General features: G+C 36.1%; 1 protein-coding gene across 2 annotated transcripts in view; it reads right to left on the bottom strand.

The window, feature by feature from the left end:
- ADCY9 (adenylate cyclase 9) overlaps positions 1-27,601 on the bottom strand; it is a 198,565-nt gene that overhangs the window by 77,834 nt on the left and 93,130 nt on the right. For both annotated transcript variants that reach the window (XM_001363517.5, XM_007499075.3), the window contains exon 2: positions 29-222. In XM_001363517.5, the coding sequence (XP_001363554.2) occupies positions 29-222 (194 nt within the window). The remainder of the gene's footprint in view (positions 1-28; positions 223-27,601) is intronic.

Below are 27,601 nucleotides of genomic sequence, written 5' to 3' on the forward strand. Positions count from 1 at the left end.
TTTAAAAAATGTATATAAAAAAACTAACCTTATTTTTTTCAAAGGTTTTAAGAGTCTTTGCCAAGTCACTGACACTCTCTGGTGATGACGTTCCCTGTAATTTAGGGCCCGAAGATAAGCTTGAGCCATCCCCGGCCTCAAAGCCAGAAAGTAACGCCTCTGAACAGCTGCAATGGGATTCTTTCAGGACTCTTTGACCTGATATTAGGTATGTCTTCAAACCTATGGATAAAAATTACAATCATCACAGATAGAAATATCCACCTAAATATACTTAACCTTGATATATTCACCATATGTAACTTTTTAGGATATATTTACAGCAAAACTTCTATATTAAATCATAATTTTTCATGAACACATTCTAATTTCAGACTTATAGTCTAAGGAAAAACTTTTGGCTTTAAAAATATAATATCTCACTTCCATAATGGCCTTTTTGTGTAATGGTTGCACCTTTATTTTAGAGAGGAGGAATATGTAAAAAACATTAAAATATTCAAGAGATCATGTGATCTTTCACAGTAATAAATAATAATTGATGTTATAACTTGTGCTTACTTCAAGTAATATGTCTCAGTCTATAAACCAGAGCTTGAGTTCAAATCCTGCCTGAGACTTACAAGCTGTATGACTCTGGGCAAATTCACTTAATTTTTTGCTTCAGTTTCCTCATCTGCAAAAATGGGGACAATAATAGCACCTATCTCACACAATTATAGTAAGAATTAAATGAAGATAATAATTCTAAAAGTGCTACGTAGACCTTACAGTGCTATATAAATGCTATTATCACATATGCAATGGTTATGCCCACAAAATTTCTATGAAAGTATAGCTACATTCTGAATAAATATTGTAACAAAAATAATACAATTCTAATTCAATATTTATTAGTACCTATTGAATTAAGATTCAACATTGATTTCAGGAAGCTTTCTCCTTTGTCATTCTAGAGTTCATCTACAGTCCATTCTATAGTGGGTTTAATTTCTTCACAGAATATCGATAAGAAAAGTAGCTTAAATAGACAAATTGTATGACATTTAGGGCCTCACAAAAATCTACTATTTAAAAATGCTGTTTAAAAATATACTACATATTTCATTCCTACATCACTGGGAGACTTCAGGGATTCTATAGGATTTGAAAGCTTAAACAGCTGCAGTGAACATCCAAATTGCTTTAAGCACTGGAGAGACAGTACAGTAGAAAGGAAAGAATATTCTTGTCAGAAATCCAGCTCTACTACTGACCAAGTCACGTGACATTTGTAAATCATTTAACTTCTGATACTCCTTTTCCTTCTCTATCTTACAATGTTACTGAAGCTTGAATGAGTATATGTGAAAGCAATTTTGTAACAGAAAATCTCTAACTATAATTGAGATAGAAGAACTCTGAACTTGGCCATAGAAGATTTCAGCTTGCTACTTTCTAGTTTTGTGACTGTGGGCTTAACTTCTCTGGCCTTGACTTCTCCTCTGTAAAATGGGCATAATAATATATATGACGGCTACCTCACAGGACTAGTGCTGGAAGAATGCTTTGCAAACTAGAAACTGCTTTATAACTATGAATTGTTATTACTTAGCAAAATTCACTACCTAGAAGACTGGGAGATGCTTTCCCACATAGAACTCAACTATATCAGTTTATTAATACTAATATATATATATAAATCTCATATACATATTTATATGTATATAAATCTCATATACATATTTTATATATATAAATCTCATATATGTATATATATATATATATAAATCTCAGAGAAGAATTTAAATAAACTATAAATTCTTCAAGGGTACAACAAATCTCTCTAATTCTTTTACATGCACTATGCAGAATAGGTGTTTAATATATACTCATTAATTAATCATAGGGCAGTTAAACAGATAACGGAGTTTAAAATAGTAACCTCAAATATTTTTAGAAACATCATTGCTTAATTCAATAATATTCCTTCTTTCCTAACAGTGCTCAACATGACTGTATTTTAAAGTGATGATCATAATATGTGTTTTCAGAATTCAGTTAAAAAAAAGTTCTTGAGAAAAAATAAAAACAACCTAGGGAACTGTAATATCAGTACTGAGAATTGTTTAGGTTAATATTTTTAAATGCTAGTTGATCCAGCTGAGGCAAAACCTTTACTATTCATTCCCTATAGGCCTTGAATTTCTACAACTTCCTTAAAATTTTAGATTCTTCTTAATAAAAATACATATGTACATTATGCTTTGATTCATAAATCAATGCCTAAACTGAAAAAAAAATATCTTATTTTATATGAAAATGAGTGAAAAAGAGGAAAATGACTTGTTAACATGTTAATATAACAGATAATCATGCATCTCATTTTTTCACTGATCTATATAGCTGAAAGAGCACTATGACCTGAAGTGGGAAGATTTGATTTTGGTTGGAATTCTGGCCCTGCTATTTACTACTTCTGTAAACTTGGGCAAATCATTTGACGTTCTCTGGTCATCTGATTCCTCATTTGTTTAAAAAAAAAAGGCTCCATTGGATAATCTCCTTCCATCTCTACCTTTTTAAAATAAATGAAATTAAATATTTTAAAATACTTTCTAACAGTAAACTATTATATAAGTTCAAGGAGTGAGTTATTCTTCTTTGATCATATAATTTCTAATACCAACTTCCTCTTTTTAGTTTGGGAGAACTAAAAAAAAAACAAAACAAACCCATGGATGAAAGAGAGAAAAGTCTTATTTCTATTCCTTGTAGGGTTCACTAAGGTGTTAAGAGTTCATGCCTGGATAACCTCTAAAGAATTATTTAGCTAAGACAAAAGTCCCTCTTGGCTGGACACAAGAACTTGTTCTACAAGGCATTGTGGTGGATGGAGCATTAAGGAGGACTGAAGAAAAGGGTTAGGTTTAGGCTCTTCATTAGCCAGCTGTGACTTCTGGCAAGCTACTTCCTTCTTTGAAAGTTTCTTGTTTCTTCATTTGTAAAAGGAAAAGTTGGACTAGTTGACCCAAAAGTTCCCTTACATCTTATGCTGCTACTTTTCAAGGACTATGCTTATCAAATTATAGGAATTCAGAATGAGGAACTTTTAGAGGAGCTAGAAAGAGATAAGGCCAGTGCCACATATAGATACCATGGAATTTGAAAAGTGGTACAAAATCACCATGGTGGGGCCTGGAAATCTTACCCCTATGAATATCAGCAATTTCTCTAGCTGCCAGTTAAAGTAAGTTGCACTTGGGTTTGGGGGATGGGTGGGGGTAGGGTGGCAGATTGGTAGGGGAGGTATAAAGTTTCTATTTAGCCTAGCGCTGGCTACAAAAAAAATAACCATTACAGTGTGTTTCCTAGCCTTTCCCAGTTCTGAGCCTCAGCCCCAGATGAGTCTATAAAACCCCAGAAATATCTGAGTAGAGTTATCAAGCCCAGGACCTCTTTGCTCATGGAGAGAAAGAAGTCATCCTGTAGCTCCTGCACTCTACTCTGTGAGCACCAAAAAAGTTCTCTCTCCATAGTAAGTAATTGTTTTATAATAAACTTTTCTCTCAAGGGGTTTAAACATGGTCTCATTAACCAAAAGAGAAAGTAAAGTAGGCTGTTGCCTGAGGACTGCAACAATTAAGACACCAAAAAAAGCTCATCAACCTAAGTAGCCTAAGTATTCATAAATATAAGCTTCTCCCCTACAAATGGTAAGCATGCAGTTCTTTTCAATGGACTTTTAATTACTTTAAAAGAGCAGCACAGGGGGCAGCTGCATAGCTCAGTGGATTGAGAGCCAGGCCTAAAGACAGGCGGTCCTAGGTTCAAATCTGACCTCAGACAATTCCCAGCTGTGTGACCCTGGGCAAGTCACTTAACCCGCATTGCCTAGCCCTTACCACTCTTCTGCCTTGGAACCAAAACAGTATTGATTCCAAGACAGAAAAAGGCAAGGGTTTAAAAAAAAAAGCAGCATAACCTCCACAAGGACAACAAAAAGGCAGAGAAGGAACAGAAACCTCTATGTAAGCCATCACAAATATTCCCCAAAGATATTGGCTGCTCTTTTAAGATTTTGATAAATTTTCTCCTGTCATATTCACCCCCTCATCAATTTCATCTGGTTGGTAATAAGGAATTTTTTTTTCTTGTTCCTATATACATGAAGAAGAATGGTGACAGCAGAAAAAGTGCAGGCTTTTTAGTTGGGACCTCTGGGCTTGAACTCTTTGCCCCTTACTAGCTGTATTCTTAAAAGGAGGCTGTTTTTTTTTTTAAATAATAAAAATGAATGGCTGTGGGGTTGTCCCTAATGGACCTCCCTGACCAGCAGGGTCCCACAAGGGAAGGGGCTCACCTTTGTGATGGGACCCAAGGAGAGGTAGGAACCAAGAACCAGGGTGGAAATGAAAGACACCGACAAGTCAGTGGTTGGATAGGGCAGGCAACCCCTATGATACTCCCTTTGGTAGGAGAGTATGAGTACAAAGGAACACGAGGTGGATGAGGAGATTAAGATAGGGAATGCAGGTAGAGATGGTTACAGCCTCGGGGAAGGAGCAGGTCAAGAGGAGAGAGACAGAGACATTGAGGAGCCCAGTGGAGCTCCATGGAAGGGGAGAGAAAGTCAAGAGGAAGTTCATGGGTTTGCCTCTGAATTTATTCTTGTCCTGCTTGGGCCGTACTCCCAAGCACGTAGTACCCACATCACAAAGTATAGACAATTAAGACTGGGTGGCAAGGTAGAGGGAACACCTTTGGGCGTGTAGATTGCAGCTTTCCCGGGGAATTGAGTCCGAGCATGTTAATGAGTTTGTCTTAGCCAAGGGCCGCATGGCCAGGTCAAGGTTACATTCACAAGCCTCATTGGTATAACCTTATGCTTGGAGACAGGGTAGCCATACAGTCATTTATATTTCATAGATGTGAATATATTTGGGATGCTACAAATGGCTAATATTTACATAACACTATGTGCCAAACACATATTATCTTATTTATCTTTATGATTATTATCTTATTTGATCTTCAAAACAACCCTAAGAGGTTGGTGCTATTATGAGCCCCATTTCATAGATGAAGAAAGTGAGGCAAACAGAGAAGTGATTTACTCATACAGCTAGTAAATATCTGAGCCTGGAATTGAACTCAGGTCTTCCTGCCTCTAGATCCAGGGCTCTGGCCAAGATATACCACTAAAGCAATTAGGCTTTCTATAGATAAACATAATAAAGCCAGGAAGTAGCTTAGGTGGGTCCTGATTCAGACTGATTTTCAGCCAAGCAGGAGATGATTTCTGGGGTGTATATATATATAAGATAGGTTAAGGTAAGGTCCTTATCTATAACCAAGTAATTAGATTACCCAGTGGATGGAGAACTGGACCTGGAGTCACAGAGACCCAAGTTCAAATAATATCTTAAATGCTTACTATCGGTGTGACCTGGACAAGTCACTTAATCCTCAATATGACTTTCCTCATCTGTAACATGGAGATAATAATAGCACCTACTTCAGGAGGTTATAATGAGGATAAAGTAAGATCTCATTTGCAAAGTGCTTTGACAACCTTAAGGTACTATGTCAATGAAAGTGATTATGATAGCCAATAGGACAAACCTAATCTTAGCTTAGGAGGTTCTGAACTATGCCTTTTAGTTAATTAGGGATGGGGGACTTATGAACTATCATTGGAAGTAAATATGAACCTATAGAAAACCTTGAACCTGAGGCATTTATTTTGGGGGCCTCATGCCAGAGAAGAGGTGTACCATAGGTATTATTACATCCTCATTTATAAAATGAGGGTAATAATATACATACTGTTGTAAAGAGAGTACTGTGTAAAATTGCCAAGAATATTATAAACATGAGCTATTATTATGGAGTCACAAAGTGAATCACTTCACAAATAAAGGGGCTGATATTATTTCTCATCTGAATTTCTCTAAAGAACTTGAATTTCTCTTTACCGAGGAACTAATTTATAATGTGCTCACTGTAATGAAAATGTCTCAGGAGCCAAACTGCGGTCTCCAATCCATTTATAACACAGAAAATGTGATAAGCTAATTATTTGTCCTATTTACATTTCAATTTGATTAGCTGAATGAAGTGAAGTCTTACACTTTGATCACAGAGTTTAATTCTATTGGCTAAGCTTAGCTTCCTGGTGTGAAATGCAAAATGTGAAATTTTTAAAGATTTACACTGAGAAACCACTGTAAATGAATTAACTATTAAATGAGTAACCAGAGATGAATAGACCCTAAAGTCTAAAATTTTAGGAATGGACTTTCAAAAGTAACTCCACTAGGGACAGCTAGGTGGCACAGTGGACAGAGCACCAGTCTGGAGCTGGGATCCTTGATTCAAATCTGCCCCCAGATACATTCTAGATGTGACTGTAAGTCACTTAACCCCATTTGCCTTAAAAAAAAAAAAAGTAACTTCATTAGGCCTGTGGTTTGTTCATATCCCAAGGGTTACACAAGTCACTCCAATGGGCTATATTGAAGGAAAGAGAAGAGTAGCATCTTTGTTCAGGGTGCCTACAGTCATAGCCTGCCCAGCTGTTTTCCTTTTCCTTGCCTGTGCTCACTGTGGGTTACTCTGCCCAACCCCAAGCAGGCAGGCATTCTCTGCTCTCACATATCTCTATCTACCAACATGATGCTTTAATCCTTTCTCTTGACATCACAGTCTGGCTGTCTACGTTTCATTCTAATTTTTTTTTTATTTTTTAAAATTTTATTTAATTGATTAATTTAGAGCATTTCCCCAGGATTACAAAGATCATGTTCTTTCCCTCCCCTCTTCCTAACCCCCTCCCATATACAATGCACAATTCCACTGGGTTTCACATGTGTATTCTTTTTTTTTTTTTTAATCATTATGGCCATGGGACTGCTTTGCATCTGATAGCTGCTCCGCCATCCCCAGGCCTGGTGTTTATTTTATTTTATTTTTTTAAATATATTTTATTTGATCATTTCCAAGCATTATTCGTTAAAGACATAGATCATTTTCTTTTCCTCCCCCCCCCCCCCACCCCCCATAGCCGACGCGTAAGTCCACTGGGCATTAGATGTTTTCTTGATTTGAACCCATTGCTTTGTTGATAGTATTTGCATTAGAGTGTTCATTTAAAGTCTATCCTCTGTCATGTCCCCTCAACCTCTGTATTCAGGCAGTTGCTTTTTCTCGGTGTTTCCACTCCCATTTCATTCTAAATTATTGCCACTTAAATGGCCAATCTTCTTTTCATACAATTCTTTAATAAAACTGTTTACTCCTGTTCCTCTTTGGAGCTCTTTGTTGGTTATATTTGCTGCCTGCTGATACTCATCATGTACTTTCATTACTTTCTAAGTGACACTAATTTTTAATTCTTCGGAAGCAGGTATATACCATTCTTCATGCCACACAACACTGCTGGTAGAATTCTAGTATTAAAAATGAGATCTTCAGTGGAACTGTGCGTCAGCTATGGGAGGAGAGGAAAAGAACATGACTTTTACAATCCTGGAAAAATACTTTAAATTAATCAATTAAATAAAATTGTCTTTTGTCCATTAAAAATGGGATCTATAATTTTGGGGGAAATTTAGGATCAGTAAAATGTTTTTTTTTTTTAGTTCTGAATGACAATCTAGTTTGTTCTTCTTTCTCTGGCTCTGCTCCTGACTTTCTAGACTTTCTAAACTTACCTTTCTTCCATGCAGGTACTGTCTCTACCTTACTAAGGTAATTTATGGAAGATTAAAAAAAGTAAATATTTTTCTGAACAAAACAACAGTATTTGAGAAAAAAATTGAAAAGAAATGAGAGCTATGGGAGAAAGAATTGGAAAGAGAATGTGCAACTTGGCAAAAGAGGTACAAAATCTTCTCTGACCAACAAATCCTTTGAAAAATGGAATGAAGGGGGCAGCTGGGTAGCTCAGGGGATTGAGAGTCAGGCCTAGGGATGGGAGGTCCTAGGTTCAAATCTGACCTCAGACACTTCCCAGCTGTGTGACCCTGGGCAAGTCACTTAACCCCCATTGGCTAGCCCTTACCACTCTTCTGCCTTGGAGCCAAAAATGGAAGGTAAGGGCTTTAAAAAAAAAAGAAAAAAAGAAAATTGGAATGAACCAAATAGGAGATAATTATGTAGATCACAAAAGATTTAGAAGTCACAATTGTTTTTTAAAAAGAACTTGGAATATGATATTTAAGATGACTTATAGCCAAGAATAACTTAACTGGCAAAACTGATTATAATTATAAAGGGGGAGAAGTGGATCTTTAATGAAATAGAAGATTTCCTTGAATGACTGATGAAAAATTAGGAGCTACATAGAAACTTTGAAGGAAGCACTGGAATTAAGAGAAATATAGAAAGGTAAAAATAACTATCTTTTTTATTTACTAAAATGACTGGTGATTAATACAGTAGAGAGGGGAGGCGAGTTCATGGATCATAGATTTAGTGCTGGAAGGAACCTTAGGAGGTGACCTAGTCTAACTCCCTCATTTCATAGATAAGAAAAAAGAAGACCAGAGGCATTCATGATTTTATTGCTAAAAGCATATGGGCAAACAGTGTGTAGCAGAACCAGGATTCAAATGTATATCCTGTGAATCCAAATTTAATGTTCTTTTCACTCTACCACTTCCATCATATATATAGTTAATCTGATCACATTCTAGTAACCATGAGGCAATAGTGATTTGATATTTGTAGTCAATATGTATACAGTGTTGGTTCTACTGATATTGATTTGAATAATATAGGTTTTCACATATTTCCTTCTATTAATATTCATCTTTTTGTGGCATCCTAACATATTATACAAATATGCTATCATTTGTTCAGCCATGTTCCAATTATTAGATATTCTAAAAACATATGTATCAAATCAATTATGTGCAAGGTACAAGGGATATAAGACAAAATCTCAAAACTCCTCTGCTTTCAAGGTCCTAATATTCTACTGGGGAAATATGAGGACACAAGTAAATAAACACAAAGTAATTTCAAGAGGGAGAGAATAGAACACTAACAACTGAGAAGATCAGGAAAGGCTTCCCTAGGAGCCTTTAGCTAAAGCCTTCCCTTTAGCTAAGACATAAAAGAAACAATAGAATCAAGAAGTGGCAATGAGAAGGGAGTATATTCAAGGTTAGGAGGAAAAAAGAAGCATTCTGAACAGGAGAGTTGTTCTTCAAGGTAAACACAAAGAAGAAAAAGGATCTAAAGAAAAACATGGAATCAAATAGGAGATTGGATGGTGGAAGAATAAGAAATAAAGGAGGAAAGGAAGGAGAAGGCCTATAGAACACATGTCTAAAAAACTATTACGAGCCTTTTCCTGGTGAACAAAAGTTTCTATTTCCTTTTACTGTGGGCTGGTCTCCATGGTTGAACCATAATAGGGAATCGCTAACAGGAACTGACTATATTTTTGTTTTTCACAGTGTCCAGAAAATGTTGCATAATCAGTTTTATATCTCTTTCTTTGAACATAGTAGTTGCTTAATGTTACATAATAAAATTGTAACATTAATAATGGAAAATTTATGCAATAGCTTACATCTCTTGACAGATACTAATTCTATTCTTTGTAGAAAAGTATTTGAATGCCTTCATAACACTGATTCATTTTTTAAAAATATCATTCATATTGATAACTCTTTAGATTACTTTGATTTCCAAATACATCCCTCATTCCTCTCCTATCTATCCAGCCAACCCTTCTAATAAGAATTTTAAAAGAAAGAGTTAAAAAAAAGCAGTTTAGCAAAATCAACCAAGATCTCAATTGCTTCTGATTACACATATAATTAATTCTACATGCAAAGTTCTCTAGTTCTACAATGAATTGAGGAAGGTGTGTATCTGCAAGTGGTGGTTTTTTTTTTAAAACTCTTCCAGAGCCAAATTTGATTATTATAACTACCATTACTGCTCTTGATTTACCTTTATTATTCTTTCCATTTACAATGTTGTAGACATTATACATATTTTTCTTAGTTCTGCTTGCTTTACTCTGCATACTGATTTACTTTACTTTCACAAAGTAGGCTGTTTACAACAGCTCAAAGTCTTGATATCAAGCAAATCACCAATGCTTACAGAACCAAACTCTATGAATTACCAAGAGGCAAAATTCATTGTTAAGCTATGTGCACTAACATTTTAAATATGAAAGTTCTATTATCAAGATAATATCACATTGTGTAAATTAAGTTAAGGGAAATAACAAAAGTCTTGAAAATGAAGATACTTTTCCATTCATTCTTTCAAGAACAATTATTTATTAAACACCTAATATTCATAAAGCACAGTGCTAAGTATTCAGGGTACTATCAAGAAAATTGAGAAATGGATCCTGATTTCAAGGAATTAATAATCTAGCAAGTAATATGACACATAAATTAATATAGAATAATTACACAATAACTATAAACAAAAATAGAACATAGTAAAAGATATAAAACATTATGCAGAGTCAGAAGAAGGAAAGACCATTCTAAAATAGACATAACTATGCCCCTGGAATTTTTTTTTTTTAGGCACCTAGAATACTAAAACACCAAGCAGGAAAAATTACGAATTAAGAACTAGAAAAATAGAAAATGTATGCAGTACCTCCTCCCACTGCTCTAGGGCCCTTCTGCTTCTCTATCCCCTAGTGGTCTAACAAGTTAGGTTCCTAGAAAATGCTTGACTACTTCTCCCTTCAGGATCTAGGGGTAACAATCCTCAGGGATTAGAGGTGATTTTCTAAAACTGGTCAGCATGATCCTATTCTATGTGTTTTCATTGATTACCTGCCAGCCAGGTTTAATTATCTTTTAGAAATGAGTATTTTCTAAAGTCCTATGTAATAATAAGAGTTGGTACAAAACATCTCCACAAAAATCTGGGATACATTTTCTTACAAGAGTATACAAAGTCCACTTAGAGAATACTGTGACTAAATAATCTAAGTCAACATCTGGTTGGATGAAGGTCCTTTTCTTCCTGGAATACCTGTGAAGTATCCCAGAGCTATAGATCTGTACTAGATGCTTCTAGAATCTTAAGCTTGTGCTTCTCTTAGCCCCCAAAAGAACACACTCCTAGAAGCTACTTTTCCTCAGTAGGTATAATCTATCTCTCTTCTCTCAGCTTCTACCTGCGTGTATTCTTTGTTACTGATCCATTCTATCAGAAGACATGGTCAATGAAGGTAAGGTTTGCAAGTATCTCTGGGTTTACTTCCCCCTTTTCATAGTTGCCCTTTGGTATCAAATGTAAGGGTCTGGTTCCTTATAACATTCCAAAAGTTCAACTGTTTTCCTACTCAAATAACCTACTCTTGATATCCCTAGGGTCAAAGATATGTATAATTCTTTCAATCAATCCCATTGTAGTTCATCATTTTATTTCATCCAGTGGCTTGAAACTTGTTTGAAACCAAAATGTCTTGGGCTAATTGATTAAATAGAGATGTATAGGAACTGTTTCCACCCATTTTACACAGTTGATTAATTGAGTGATTCTGTTATTCAATCCAAGTGGCATTCTCACCTAAAAAAGATTTCATGGAGTAGGGATTCCAATAAGTTATATTAATTGGAGGTGAGAGATATAAACATCCCAATTATATTTGTGTTTGAGGAAAAGTGAAAAAGAAAGGAAGGGATTTATAGAAAGTCTATTTATATTTAAGACTAATATGAAGAATAAGCACTAAGGAAGGGATTCAAATAATACTTACAGAAAAGTTAGGTAAGAGAGTTGAAGGATGGCAGTGAACTCAAAGGCAATAATTATTGAAACAAACCTATAAGAGAAGAGAATTTCATGCATTCAGGGCTATATTTTGATTTAAAAAAAAGGTACAGAAGTGACAAAGAATATTTTTGTAGTAAACTTCAGAAAACAGTATAAATTAAAAACGATAATGAAGAAGAAACATGATTATCAAAGGAGATTATAATATATAGATTTTAAATGAGAAGAGACTATGAAAAGATCAAAAATGAAAATAAAGACTATCAACTTTGAGTTAATAGCCATATGCTAACAATTAATTTCACCTTATACAAGAGAATATCCAATTACATTTGAAGTAAAGAACTAAGAAATACATTACTTAAAATGAATATAAGATGTGTAAATCAGATCAAAGATTAGGAGGAACAGAGGCAGTGTGGTATGCTGGAAAGCTTGGAGTAAAAAAAAAAATGGGTTCAAATTTATGCTTTCAAAGCCTATATCTTTATTTGCAAAATGAAAATAAAAATGGTAGTCCCTACCTCAGAGATTTATCGTGAGGATATAATGCACGTAAAATATTTTGTAAAGTACTTTATAAAGGTAAGTTGCTACTATTCCTCAGTAGAACACAAATTCCTTGAGGGTAAGGTTGTTTTCATTTTTGTCTTTGTATACCCAGTACCTGGTATGTTCCCTAGAATGCTATGGTTTCTTAATGTTTGTTTAATTGAAGAAATATAAGATGAAGGAGGAAAAAGGCGTACGGAAGAAGAAAGGAAAGGAAATATGCAAGAAGCAAAGTATCTTTGGAGGAAAAGGCTAAGTATAAGAGTGAGGTATGTAAAGAAAAAAAAAAGTGGCCTAGAAAGCTAAATGAATAGTAGAATTGGGATAGTATAAATGAGACTAAAAAGTGAAGGAAGGTAAGTAAATTTAAAGGTAATGATAAGTTCAACATGAAAGAGTTCAGAAAGCAAGGAAAAGGAAGTTAGAGGTGCATATGACAGAAAAGTAATTAAGTGCATAAAAATCAAATCATAAAATTAATACACAAAGATCTACAATAAACTTGAAGAAAATACAATACAAGAAGACATTTAAGACAGGGAAAATTACAAAAATGACCAAAGAGAAAGAACTAAGGATGAAGAGAATAATTATGAGGGGAAAGAAGCAAAAGAAAGGGACTTGGCAATTAGAGAACTAAATATAAAGAAAACAACAGGATTAATGAACCAATATGAGGCTATTTAAATATGAGGAGTAAATGTAAGGACATGAACTGAAAGATAGTATCAAGAGGTCTTCAGATTTGGGGTAGCTAGGTGGCTCTATAGATTGAGAATCAGGCCCAGAGAGAGGAGGTCCTGAGTTCAAATCTTGCCTCAGACATTTCCTAGCTGTGTGTTTTGAATCTTAAAACTGCTCAGACTATACCTTAGAAGATTTGGTTAAGCTATTCCCCATTTTTAACAATGGAGGTACTTGATCAGGAATGTATTGAGAACTTTAAAATTACTCCACCCTGCTCAGTGCCTTAAGGGAAGATAAAGTTGTAAACTCCTGATGGAACAATGAAAAAGACCCCAACTCATACTTATAGTGAAGCTAAAACCTTAAGCTAGGTCTATTTTTAGATGGAATACAAAAGGGTGCTAAGTACCTATAAAGGTTAAATTAATCACTAAAAGGTCAAGCAACTTACAAAGGGCAAGCTTAGCAAAGAGATGTGAAATACTCAGAAGATATAATCTAATCAGAGAAGGTGATAACAAAAGAAGATGTGAACTAAGAATGGTCAGTCCTGGTGAAAATGTCTACTGTGATTGGTAGATGTGAAAATTTAGGGGAGGTGACATAAGAGAAATTTCTCTTTAAAAGGAGCTGGCTCTCTGAACTTAGCTGGGAGTTTGGAGTTAGTTTAGAGGAGCTGGTTCTCTGAACTTAGTTGGAGTTTGGAGTCCGTTGGAGGAGCTGGGTCTCTGAACTCAGTACAAGAGTTGGGGATTTCAGTGAAAGACTGGAGTTTTGCTTGGGACAAATCTTTTGGTGAGTGATAAAAGACTGACTAGTCTCTCTTAAGGCTCAGGCCTAGGCCCTTCATACTTTTTACTCTCTACTCTCTCTCTCCCTTTCCTTAATTCCTTCATTTGTATTAATTAAAATCTCCATAAAACTCAGCTGACTTGGGTATTTTCATATTTGGGAATTTTTCCCATGGCGACCACTTATTTTTGATTTAAATCAAGACACTAAAAATTATCTTTACAGTTTTGGCAATTCACAGTCTTGAAACCCACATTTTCACGGTTACAGTGTCCATGGACAAGTCAATTGCCCCCCCCCCCCGCCCCCCAAGAGGTCTTCATATTATAAACTATATAGTCTGCAAAGGAAATATAATACTAAAATTAATATTTAAGGAGATTAATCATGATTAATTGATGTTTGGGCCAATATGCTTATGGCTATACATATTTCCAGTATTAAGAAAGTTCACAAAAAATAAACTAAGCACATAGTTATAAATGGCCCCTATATAAACTCTGACTATATGCATTAATAGTACTTTTCTTAACAATCAATTCCATCAGTTTTTCAAGCCTAGGAAATGGCAACTGAAATAACCCTTAGCTGTGTCCTGGATATTTCAGAGAACCAAGCTTAGGTGAGTAAAATAAGTTAAATTAGAGGGAAAATGTGTAGATTTTGGCCAACTATATAGACATATGATTTAAATATAAATATATAAATTTTAATTTTAATAAATGAAATTAACAAGGAAAAATATATGCATAAAAATCAAAAGGCTGTTTCTGATACCATTTCCTAAAATGTGGTAGATGCCAGGAAATTAAATAATATCTGTTAATTTGTTTGTTCATTCAGAAACATTTATAAAGTGCCTACTTCTTAAAGAGCACCCTGCTAGGCATGGGAGAGATACAAAGATGAATGAGATAAAGCACACTCCCTTTAAGGTATTTACAATCTTGTAAGAGAGGAACATAGATTAATATAATACAAATGATAATATAGTGAAGCACAGAAGAAAAATATGATGCTGAGGAAATCATTTTCTAGATTAGGAGATCAGGGAAAGTTTTATAAAGAATCCTGAAGAATGGACAAGAAGTTACTAGTGAGAGGCATGGGGTTGATGGAACATTCTTGTAATAGGGAATAACATGAGCAATGGAACAGTTAGAGAAGTACAAGACATGCCTGGAGAAAATTAAAAAAAATTGAGTTTGGCATCAGCATTGAATAAATGTGAAAAAAGATTCTTCTATAAGTTAATAATTATATAAAGATGTGGTAGAGAGCTATAGCCCAAGCTTAAATGATAGACTAAGCAATTTAACTTTTCTTTCAGTAAGTAGTGAAGAGCCATACAAGTTTTAAGAGAAATGAAAAATTAATCTGGAAGCTATATGAAGGATGTGTACAATACCTGGTCCATAGTAAGTGTTTGATAAATGCTTATTAAATAGAATTAAATGGAAGGAGAAACTGGCATTTCAAGCAAATGTGTTTTGCATGATTTCACATGTATAATTGATCTCTTACTTGCCTTTTCAATGGGTGGGGGAAGGAATTGGAGGAAAAGAATTTGAATCTAAATTTTAAAAAATGCTTACCTTCCATCTTAGAATCAATATTATGGGACTTCCGGTTAAGATGGCGGCTTAGAGAAAGCTGAAGTTCAGATCTCCGGAAAACCCTTCCCGACCGATCTCAAACTAGAAGCTCCTAAGGCGCCGAAATTCAAAACGATCAACAGCACAGACCCTGGGAACCCTCCTCCTGGACCTGGACCCGGTTCAAAAGGTACGGCTCCCCTTAAAAGCCAGAACCCGAGATCCCTCGGACCTCAGGGGTAGGAGCGCAGAGTCCAAGGCTCCCGGAAGCGGCAGCCTCGCCGGGCTCAGAGAGCAGGGTCTGAGGAACAACAACCCTCAGGGTCTTCTACCCAAGTCCCAGTCCGGGTGAAAGTTACTGCCTGGGGCTTCCGCTGCAGAGAGCTGGTCGGTCTGGGTGAAAGTTACTGCCTGGGGCCTCCGCTGCAGAGAGCTGGTCAAAACAACAGCAACCCTCAGGGCGGGCAAGACAGCCTCACGGGCTGGATCCTGCTATCCAAGTCTCAGTGAAAGTCTGTGCTCTCGGAGCTTGGGGAAGCGGCAGCCCATCCCCCCCGCAGGCCGACGAAACAGCCTCACGGCCAGCGATTCTGAAGGCAACTTCCGGAAATCGAGCCAGGGGGAGAGTGTGGCCCCGTGGTCCGACCCTTCCATTCCAGTTCCAGTGAGGCATATTCAGTTTAACCCAGGGAACGCTCATAGAACCAACATCTGCCCAGGACTAAAGCCTCTGATCACCAGACAAAGACAAGAAAAGCCAATCCTCCACGTTCAGAGATGACAAACTCCACAGAAGCACCGAAGCCCCAAAATACCAAGAAAAATAAGAAGAAAGGGGCGACTCTGGACACATTCTATGGAGCCAAAATACAAAATACAGAGCAGATAGAAGAAGATATACAAGAAAATTCTCCAAAATCTTCCAAAGGAAATAGAAACTCTCCACAAACCCATGAAGAATTTGAATCAGAAAGGACCAAAAAGATGGAAGCCCTCTGGGAGGAAAAGTGGGAAATGATGCAAAAGAAATTCACGCATCTACAAAACCAGTTTGACCAAACTGTAAAAGAAAACCAGGCTTTAAAGCAAGAACTAATAAAGCAAAGCCAAAACACCAAGAAATTAGAAGAGAACATAAAATATCTCACCGACAAGGTGATAGATCTGGAAAACAGGGGGAGAAGAGAAAATTTAAGAATAATTGGACTCCCAGAAAAGCCAGAAATAAACACCAAACTGGACATGGTGATACAAGATATAATCAAAGAAAATTGCCCAGAGATTCTAGAACAAGGGGGCAATACATCCACTGACAGAGCTCACAGAACACCTTCTACACTAAACCCCCAAAAGACAACTCCCAGGAATGTAATTGCCAAATTCCAAAGCTATCAAACAAAAGAAAAAATCCTACAGGAAGCCAGAAAAAGACAATTTAGATATAAAGGAATGCCAATCAGGGTCACACAAGACCTTGCAAGTTCTACTCTGAATGATCGTAAGGCATGGAACATGATCTTCAGAAAGGCCAGAGAGCTGGGTCTCCAACCAAGAATCAGCTACCCAGCAAAACTGACTATATACTTCCAAGGGAAAGTATGGGCATTCAACAAAATAGAAGACTTCCAACTTTTTGCAAAGAAAAGACCAGAGCTCTGTGGAAAGTTTGATACCGAAAATCAAAGAGCAAGGAATACCTGAAAAGGTAAATATTAAGGAAAGGGGAAAAATGTTATCTTCTTCTTTTACTCAAACTCTCTTCTATAAGGACTACATTTATATCAACCTATGTATACTAATATGTGGGGAAAATGTAATGTATAAATAGGGGGTAAAGAAAGACCAAATAGAATAATGGTTCTCACACAAAGATTCACAGGGGAAGGGGAGGGGAAGAAAACTCCTATAAGAAGGAGAGGAAGAGAGGGGGGGGGGTTTACTTAAACCTCAATCTCAGGGAAATCAACTCTGAGAGGGAAAAACATCCAGATCCATTGGGATCTTGAATTCTATCTTACCCAACAAGGGTAAGGAGAAGGGAAAACCAAGGGGGGAGGGGGAGAGGGAGAACAAAAAGGGAGGGAAAGAGAGGGGGGAGGGGGAGGGAACAAAAAGGGAGGGACTAAAAAGGGAAACATCAAGGGAGGGGACAAGGGGGACTGATTCAAAGTAAATCACTGGACTAAAAGGTAGAGCCGAAGAAGAAAAGGTTAGAATTAGGGAAGGCAATCAAAATGCCAGGGAGTCCACAAATGACAATCATAACTTTGAACGTGAATGGGATGAACTCACCCATAAAACGTAGACGAATAGCAGAATGGATTAGAATCCAAAACCCTACCATATGTTGTCTTCAAGAAACACACATGAGGCGGGTTGACACCCACAAGGTCAGAATTAAAGGATGGAGTAAGACCTTCTGGGCCTCAACTGATAGAAAGAAGGCAGGAGTGGTAATCATGATATCTGATAAAGCCAATGCACAAATAGACCTGATCAAAAGGGATAGGGAAGGTAATTATATTTTGTTAAAAGGGACTCTAGACAATGAGGAAATATCATTAATCAACATGTATGCACCAAATAATATAGCACCCAAATTTCTAATGGAGAAACTAGGAGAATTGAAGGAAGAAATAGACAATAAAACCATACTAGTGGGAGACTTAAACCAACCATTATCAAATTTAGATAAATCAAATCAAAAAATAAATAAGAAAGAGGTAAAAGAAGTGAATGAAATCTTAGAAAAATTAGAATTAATAGACATATGGAGAAAAATAAATAGGGATAAAAAGGAATACACCTTCTTCTCAGCACCACATGGCACATTCACAAAAATTGACCATACATTAGGTCACAGAAACATAGCACACAAATGCAAAAAAGCAGAAATAATGAATGCAGCCTTCTCAGATCACAAGGCAATAAAAATAATGATTAGTAATGGTACATGGAAAACCAAATCTAAAACCAATTGGAAATTAAACAATATGATACTCCAAAACCGTTTAGCTAAAGAAGAAATCATAGAAACAATTAATAATTTCATCAAGGAAAATGACAATGGCGAAACATCCTTTCAAACCTTTTGGGATGCAGCCAAAGCGGTAATCAGAGGCAAATTCATATCCCTGAAAGCTCATATTAACAAACAAGGGAGAGCAGAGATCAATCAATTGGAAATGCAATTGAAAAAACTCGAAAGCGATCAAATTAAAAACCCCCAGCAGAAAACCAAATTAGAAATCCTAAAAATTAAGGGAGAAATTAATAAAATCGAAAGTGATAGAACTATTGATTTAATAAATAAGACAAGAAGCTGGTACTTTGAAAAAACAAACAAAATAGACAAAGTACTGGTCAATCTAATTAAAAAAAGGAAGGAAGAAAAGCAAATTCACAGCATTAAAGATGAAAAGGGGGACAGCACCTCCAATGAGGAGGAAATTAAGGCAATCATTAGAAATTACTTTGCCCAATTATATGGCAACAAATACACCAATTTAGGAGAAATGGATGAATATATACAAAAATACAAACTGCCTAGACTAACAGAAGAGGAAATAGAATTCTTAAATAATCCCATATCAGAAATTGAAATCCATCAAGCCATCAAAGAACTTCCTAAGAAAAAATCCCCAGGGCCTGATGGATTCACCCGTGAATTCTATCAAACATTCAGAGAACAGTTAACCCCAATACTATACAAACTATTTGACATAATAAGCAAAGAGGGAGTTCTACCAAACTCCTTTTACGACACAAACATGGTACTGATTCCAAAACCAGGCAGGTCAAAAACAGAGAAAGAAAACTATAGACCAATCTCCCTAATGAATATAGATGCAAAAATTTTAAATAGGATACTAGCAAAAAGACTCCAGCAAGTGATCAGAAGGATCATTCACCATGATCAAGTAGGATTCATACCAGGGATGCAGGGCTGGTTCAACATTAGGAAAACCATCCACATAATTGACCACATCAACAAGCAAACTAGCAAGAACCACATGATTATCTCAATAGATGCAGAAAAAGCCTTTGATAAAATACAACACCCATTCCTATTAAAAACACTAGAAAGCATAGGAATAGAAGGGTCATTCCTAAAAATAATAAACAGTATATATCTAAAACCAACAGCTAATATCATCTGCAATGGGGATAAACTAGATGCATTCCCAATAAGATCAGGAGTGAAACAAGGATGCCCATTATCACCTCTACTATTTGACATTGTACTAGAAACACTAGCAGTAGCAATTAGAGAAGATAAAGAAATTGAAGGTATCAGAATAGGCAAGGAGGAGACCAAGTTATCACTCTTTGCGGATGACATGATGGTCTACTTAAAGAATCCTAGAGATTCAACCAAAAAGCTAATTGAAATAATCAACAACTTTAGCAAAGTTGCAGGATACAAAATAAACCCACATAAATCATCAGCTTTTCTATATATCTCCAACACAGCTCAGCAGCAAGAACTAGAAAGAGAAATCCCATTCAAAATCACCTTAGACAAAATAAAATACCTAGGAATCTATCTCCCAAGACAAACACAGGAACTATATGAACACAACTACAAAACACTCGCCACACAACTAAAACTAGACTTGAACAATTGGAAAAACATTAACTGCTCATGGATAGGACGAGCCAATATAATAAAAATGACCATCCTACCCAAACTTATTTATCTATTTAGTGCCATACCCATTGAACTACCAAAATACTTCTTCACTGATTTAGAAAAAACCATAACAAAGTTCATTTGGAAGAACAAAAGATCAAGGATATCCAGGGAAATAATGAAAAAAAACACATATGATGGGGGCCTTGCAGTCCCAGACCTCAAACTATATTACAAAGCAGCAGTCATCAAAACAATTTGGTACTGGCTAAGAAACAGAAAGGAAGATCAGTGGAATAGACTGGGGGAAAACGACCTCAGCAAGACAGTATACGATAAACCCAAAGATCCCAGCTTTTGGGACAAAAATCCACTATTCGATAAAAACTGCTGGGAAAATTGGAAGACAGTGTGGGAGAGACTAGGAATAGATCAACACCTCACACCCTACACCAAGATAAATTCAAAATGGGTGAGTGACTTAAACATAAAGAAGGAAACCATAAGTAAATTGGGTAAACACAGAATAGTATACATGTCAGACCTTTGGGAGGGGAAAGGCTTTAAAACCAAGCAAGATATAGAAAGAATCACAAAATGTAAAATAAATAATTTTGACTACATCAAACTAAAAAGCTTTTGTACAAACAAAACCAATATAACTAAAATCAGAAGGGAAACAACAAATTGGGAAAAAATCTTCATAGAAACCTCTGACAAAGGTTTAATTACTCATATTTATAATGAGCTAAATCAATTGTACAAAAGATCAAGCCATTCTCCAATTGATAAATGGGCAAGGGAAATGGATAGGCAGTTCTCAGATAAAGAAATCAAAACTATTAACAAGCACATGAAGAAGTGTTCTACATCTCTTATAATCAGAGAGATGCAAATCAAAACAACTCTGAGGTATCACCTCACACCTAGCAGATTGGCTAACATAACAGCAAAGGAAAGTAATGAATGCTGGAGGGGATGTGGCAAAGTAGGGACATTAATTCATTGCTGGTGGAGTTGTGAACTGATCCAACCATTCTGGAGGGCAATTTGGAACTATGCCCAAAGGGCAACAAAAGAATATCTACCCTTTGACCCAGCCATAGCACTGCTGGGTCTGTACCCCAAAGAGATAATGGACACAAAGACTTGTACAAAAATATTCATAGCTGCGCTCTTTGTGGTGGCCCAAAACTGGAAAACGAGGGGATGCCCATCAATTGGGGAATGGCTGAACAAACTGTGGTATATGTTGGTGATGGAATACTATTGTGCTCAAAGGAATAATAAAGTGGAGAAGTTCCATGGAGACTGGAACAACCTCCAGGAAGTGATGCAGAGCGAGAGGAGCAGAACCAGGAGAACATTGTACACAGAGACTAATACACTGTGGTATAATCGAACGTAATGGACTTCTCCATTAGGGGCGGTGTAATGTCCCTGAACAACTTTCAGGGATCCAGGAGAAAAAAAAACACCATTCATAAGCAAAGGATAAACTATGGGAGTGGAAACACCGAGAAAAAGCAACTGCCTGAATACAGAGGTTGAGGGGACATGACAGAGGATAGACTTTAAATGAACACTCTAATGCAAATACTATCAACAAAGCAATGGGTTCAAATCAAGAAAACATCTAATGCCCAGTGGACTTACGCGTCGGCTATGGGGGGTGGGGGGGAGGAAAAGAAAATGATCTATGTCTTTAACGAATAATGCTTGGAAATGATCAAATAAAATATATTAAAAAAAAAAAAGAATCAATATTATGTAATGGTTCTAGGGCAGGAGAGGGTTAAGGGCTAGGCAATGGGGGTTAATTGACTTGCTGAGGGTCACACAGTTAGGAAGTGTCTGGGGCCAGATTTGAACCTAGGACCTTCTGTCTCCAGGCCTGGCTCTCAATCCACTGAACAACCCAGCTGACCCTGGAACTAAATTTTAAAAAAGAGTTAAAATAAAGGATATGTTGAAAAATGAAAAAAAAATTTTAGAGTGTACTTCAGGCAAATAGCAATCTCTATAAGAAGGGTAAAGATAATGAGACAATACTTGGACTAGGTTGGTGGCAATGGTAAAAAGGGAATTATGGTGAGAGATGTATATGATTGATATAGAATCAGCAGGACATGACTAATAATTAGATGAAGGAAAAGAAAACTCAAAGATTTCAATGATACCACTAAAAGTCTGAATAAAAACATACAAGGATTGTTTTATGGGTAAAGGTCCAAGCCCATTCGATTGGAAAAAGAAGTCAAATAGAGAAAAGAAAATATTTCTGTCTTCAGTTCTTATAGATGTGATTGTGAAAATTTGGAAAGGCAGAACAACAGATAAGAAAAAAAGAGCAATCAAGTATACGGCCAGTGAATATGAAAACATTACTCCATGTGAAGCCCACTGTTTTTCTGTATCATCTATAAAAGAAGAAATTATAAAGCTAAGGTCAGCTAAGGAAAAAAATTGTCCAAACTACCCTCAAAAACTTTATATACAAATTAAAAAGTAAGGAAAAGAAGAAAGAATTCATCTAAAAATAGGACACTGGATGAGAAGGCACAGAATCCCCCTCACTAGAAATCTCTAGACTGTTTCCATGGACATTCAAGAGAGAATTCTTGCTTAAGAATCTGTTAGATCAGATAGCTTCTGGGGTCTGTGTAGAGGGAGTTTCATCCCCTCCCCCTCCTGGATTGCCTACCCAGTTCATCCCATTTTTTGCATGCCAGCCCTGTGTCTATGAACGCAAATAAAAGGGTGTGGGTGGACCCCACCTGTCTCTACTTCCCTGTGCGCAGCAGGTGGGACAGACAGAGAATCTGCAGAATGAGCTGCACGTGGTCAGAGTAGGAAAGAGACTTTAAATCTATGCTTATCTGCTTTCTTTATTTCAAGTGATTATTAATAAACTTTATGGAAAATAAGAACTTGGAGATATTAATTTTAATATAATGGATCCCTTCTAAGTTAGAAATTTCCATCACACAGCACTTACAGAATTTTTAAAATACTGTTCTTTTCATAGCATAGAGGAGGAAATTGGGGTTCAAAGATTTTGTCTTTGGTCACAGGGATAGTAAATGTTGGAACTGGAACTTGAAACAAATTAGAAGTTCTGAGAAAATTTAGTATTCATTATGCTATGTGGCCACAGAAACAATTGTATTTAGGTAAAAGAAGCAACAGAAGCTTATTAACAGAGAGTTCCAGCACTACAAAATTTCAACAGAATACATTTATTGAATTCAAGCATTAATCCTACCCAACAAATGTTTATTAATGTAAGACTTCCCTGGGCAAAGCTTTGCAGTAGATAAAATCAGCTTTTAGTAGTCTCCAATTTGCCTTCTTGTGGTCTCTTTTCCCTTTTAAAACCTGCTTCTAGGAAAGGATTTATTAGACTTATTTAAACTAAGTTACAAATGACATAAAAAATCTCCTTGGAAGAGATACATTTTAATTGGTAACAAAGGGATTATATTGTACAATTTCAAGTATCTATAAATGAGGGATGGTTTAGTTGAAGGAAGAGAATAGGAAGAAGAATTTTTCCATAACTTCCTACCAGAGCAGGGATTAAGAATGATTTCACCTGAGACAAAGAGTTGAAGACAGGGACTGCAAAATGGGGTGGATAGCAGCATGGAAAACTGGAAATTATGTCAGCGAAAAACCTGTATCTCACTAATACAGGATGTGGGGAAGAAGCAGGTTCATGAGACAGGTGACATGCAAAAGTGACTCTGGGGTGAGCAGTGTTCTGTCTTTCAGGGCAGGGCCTTGCAAAGAATGTACTCTGACCCCTGGTATATTAGCACCTGGAGTAAAGCTCCTGCTCTCATTCCCTATTTTGCTTATTTATAAATAAAGTCTTATGTTGATCTTATGATTAACTGCTAACAGTCCTAGTACTTTACCAGCAGAAGGCCAATCAGTTATTTCTGTGATGCTAGAGATAGACACTAACTAAAGGGAGTCTCCAAAAGCACATTTAAGACCATGTTGATATAAAGGATGCCACTGTCCAGGAATGTCTAACTCCAAATTTGTGTTAAATGAATAATCCTTTTTTCATTAGAAGAATGCTAAAGAAAGTCAAGAAATTGCAAGAGTAATGTGACAGAGGAAATCAAAGGTAGAAAAGTATTCTTCCTTCCTGGGTTTAGGTGACTAGGAAATTGAAGGAAGACAATATTAATCCATAAAAGAGAAATTTAGCATGAGACTGTTCTTTCAGATGGTTTCAACTAATATGCAGACTAGAGATTACAGAGATTGAACTACAGATTGATTTGACAAAAAAAGAATTACTAAAATGGATGAAAAGTGATATGGTTAGTGGCTTGTATGGTATGAAATTCAACAACTCAATTCAACTCAACAAGCATTCATTAAGTGTCTATTCTATGTAAGTTTTTATCCTAAGCATAGAGATATGAGGACAAAAATGAACTAGTCCTTTTCTTCAAGAAGCTTACATTCTATAGGGAAAGTTCAATGTGTATAGATAGGTTATTATTAAGTACATACAAAATAATGAAAAGTATTCCAAAATGGAGAGAGCATTGATAATTTGGAGCTCTACAAAAGTTTCCATTGAGGATGTGGTACCTGAGCTATGCTTTGAAGGAAGCTGTGGTTTCTTTAAGGCAGAGATGAACAGAGAATTATATTCTATGTATGAGGGACATCCCAAACAAGAGACATAGAGGCAGAAGACACAATCTTGATTTCAAGGAACAGGGAATAAATCAGTTTGACTGAATAGAGAATTCATGAAAGGAAGTAACACAAAATAGGAATAGAAAGCTAGTTGGCAGCTAGATTGTGAAGCATTTTAATATCAGATTAAGGGTTTGTATCTTATCCTTAGAGACAACAGGAAATCATCAAAAATTCTTGAGTAGGGGAGTAACACAATCAGATTTGTGATTTTGGAACATTGATTTGGTAGCTCTATAAAAGAATGACTGAAAAGAGGAGAGATTAAAGCAGGGATAGACCAATTAACATAGTCCAGGTAAAAAGTACTTGAGGACTTGAACTGAAGCAGAGAGTAGGTGAATGGAAATAAAAAGACAGATAAAGGAGATGTTGTATAAATAAACTTGTCAAGATAAGGGTTCAGGGAAAGGAAAGCATTAAGGATGACTGAGATTATGAACCTGGTAACTAGAAGGATGGTGGTGTCTTCAAGAGAATCAAGGAAATTTGGAGAAGGGGTAGGTTTAGAGGCAAGTTCAGTGAAGAAGGATCATAGCATAGATCTTTATATAAGTTCATAGATCTAGGACTAGAAAGGACCTCAAATGTCATCTAGTCCAGCATCTTGAGCTTAAAGATGAAGAAATTGAGGCCCAAGGAAGTTCAATAATTTATCTAAAGTCCCATATACAGTAAGTTGAGTTTTGGACAAGCTGAGTTAGAGATATTGACAGGATCAACTTGGAGATGTTTTAACAGGTAGATGGTAAAACAAAATTCCAGAAAAAGTTTAGGACCAGATATAAAGCTTTGTGAGTCATCTGCAGAAGGGTGATAATGGAACTCATGAAAGCTAATAAAGTACTAAATAAAAAAACTATATAGGGACATACAACCCAGCAACTATGTACACACACACACACACACACACACACACACACATATTTAGTAAGAACCATGAAGGACACACACACTTAATGGGATGGCAGATGAGGATACTTCAGAGGAGATCAAAAAGGAACAGTCATATAGGTAAAAGGAGAATCAAGAGAAAAGCAAAAGTAGAATAGAAAATACCAGAGGGAGTGTGGTCAACAATATAAAAAATTACAGGAACTTTAAGCAGATTTAGAACTGAGAAAAAGTTCATTAGGTTTAATGGTTAAGATAATGTAGGGAACTTTGGAAAGTATAGTTTTGGTATATTGGTGGGTTAAAAAGTCAGAATGCATGGTACTGACAAGTGAATAGAAAGTGATAAAATGGAGGCAGAGTATAGTCAATTAATCCAATTTTGATTTTCCTTGTGGGAGAATAACTACTAAAGGAAGAAGAAATATAGGATAACAGCTTGTGGGAAGCAAGGTCAAGTAAAGGTTAAGGATGGGGAAAATATGAGCAAGTATCAGGGAATAAGCCATTGCATAAAGACAGATTGAAGATGAAAGAAAGAAGTAACGATTTATGTGGCATGCTCCCAGATAATAAGATAGAAGGGATAAAGAATACTATAGTTATTCTTGGCAAAAAGATGGACCTCTTCACCACTTCTTCACCTACCTAGCCTTTAGATTAGGAAGTATAAAAGAAAATAATTTAACAAATAGTACAATATGCTACACAATTCATTCCTAGGATATCTTCCCATGCACTCATTTCTACTATCAGTAGGAATGTAAATAGATGAAAATAGGAACTAAAGGAGGAGAAAGTGACTCACATTTCTTAATAAATATAAGGTGAATATAAAGGCAGCACAACCCCTGGGAATAAACAAATAGATGTAATGGAATCTGGAACAGCACCTTTGAAATGTATACTGACTGGCTAAAATAATAGAAATTTGAGGTTGATAATTTGTAAATCTTAAAATAGAATATAAATGTATATTATTATTAAGACCCTTGTCCAAATCATGAATCCAGTCTAAAACTAACCTCAGGTTTTAACAAAGGTTATCTTAAGGCTAGATAATTATTTACATACTCTTTCTGAAATATTAATGTGTAGACTTTTTGTGCCATAAGAACCAATACTATGATAAAAGCAATATTTACAAAGGTCAGTATTTTGGCAAAGCTGAAACTACTTCTCCCTCTTAACTAAAGTTCAATTTTGTATTTACTCTTTGATATGGTTAACAATAATTTCCTTTCCTTTGAACTAGCTGTGTTTGACAAACTATAGCTTTATAATTCCTCTGAAACTATTGTAAAGGATACAGAAACTGGGGGCAGAGTCAAGATGGCAGAGTAGAGGAAGCACTACATCTGAGCTCATTCTACACTGTCTTTCAAACAACTGAAAAATAACATTTCAAATCAAATTCTGGAGGAATAGAGCCAACAAAAAGTCAGGGTGAAACATTCTTCCAGACCAAGACAACTTAAATGGACAGAAGGAGAAATTGAGGAAACAAGGGAGGGAGTTGACCCAGAGACATATTTGGAGTGCTGAAACCAAAGATGGTATGGGGATCAGAAAACTAAAAAAGTCAGAAAGAAATTACAGGGGATTCTTGTGTTAGTATCAGGTGCTGGACATCAGAACTGGACACTGTTTGGTAACCCACATCTAAGGCATAGTTCAAGAGCAAAGAGGAGTACTTTTAGTCATGAGTAAGCAGAGGCAGAGGTCCTGGGGAACAGTATCACTTCTTATCCCAAGGAATCAGATTCCCTTCCTTGGTAAGGTCCAGCATATAGATCAGGAAATCAGTGACCACACTTCTTCTCAGATCACACCACCTTGGAAGCATTGAAAACTTCAAAATCCCTAGAACTAGTTCTGAAAATAGTAGAGCTAAAAAGGCTGAAGCTTGCATAGTGCCTCTTCCCCTCCCCCATGCCCAAAATAAAGCTCAATGTTAATATAAGGTTCTGAG

This window comes from Monodelphis domestica, chromosome 7, assembly GCF_027887165.1.
Source record: "Monodelphis domestica isolate mMonDom1 chromosome 7, mMonDom1.pri, whole genome shotgun sequence".
Taxonomy (NCBI): domain Eukaryota; kingdom Metazoa; phylum Chordata; class Mammalia; order Didelphimorphia; family Didelphidae; genus Monodelphis; species Monodelphis domestica.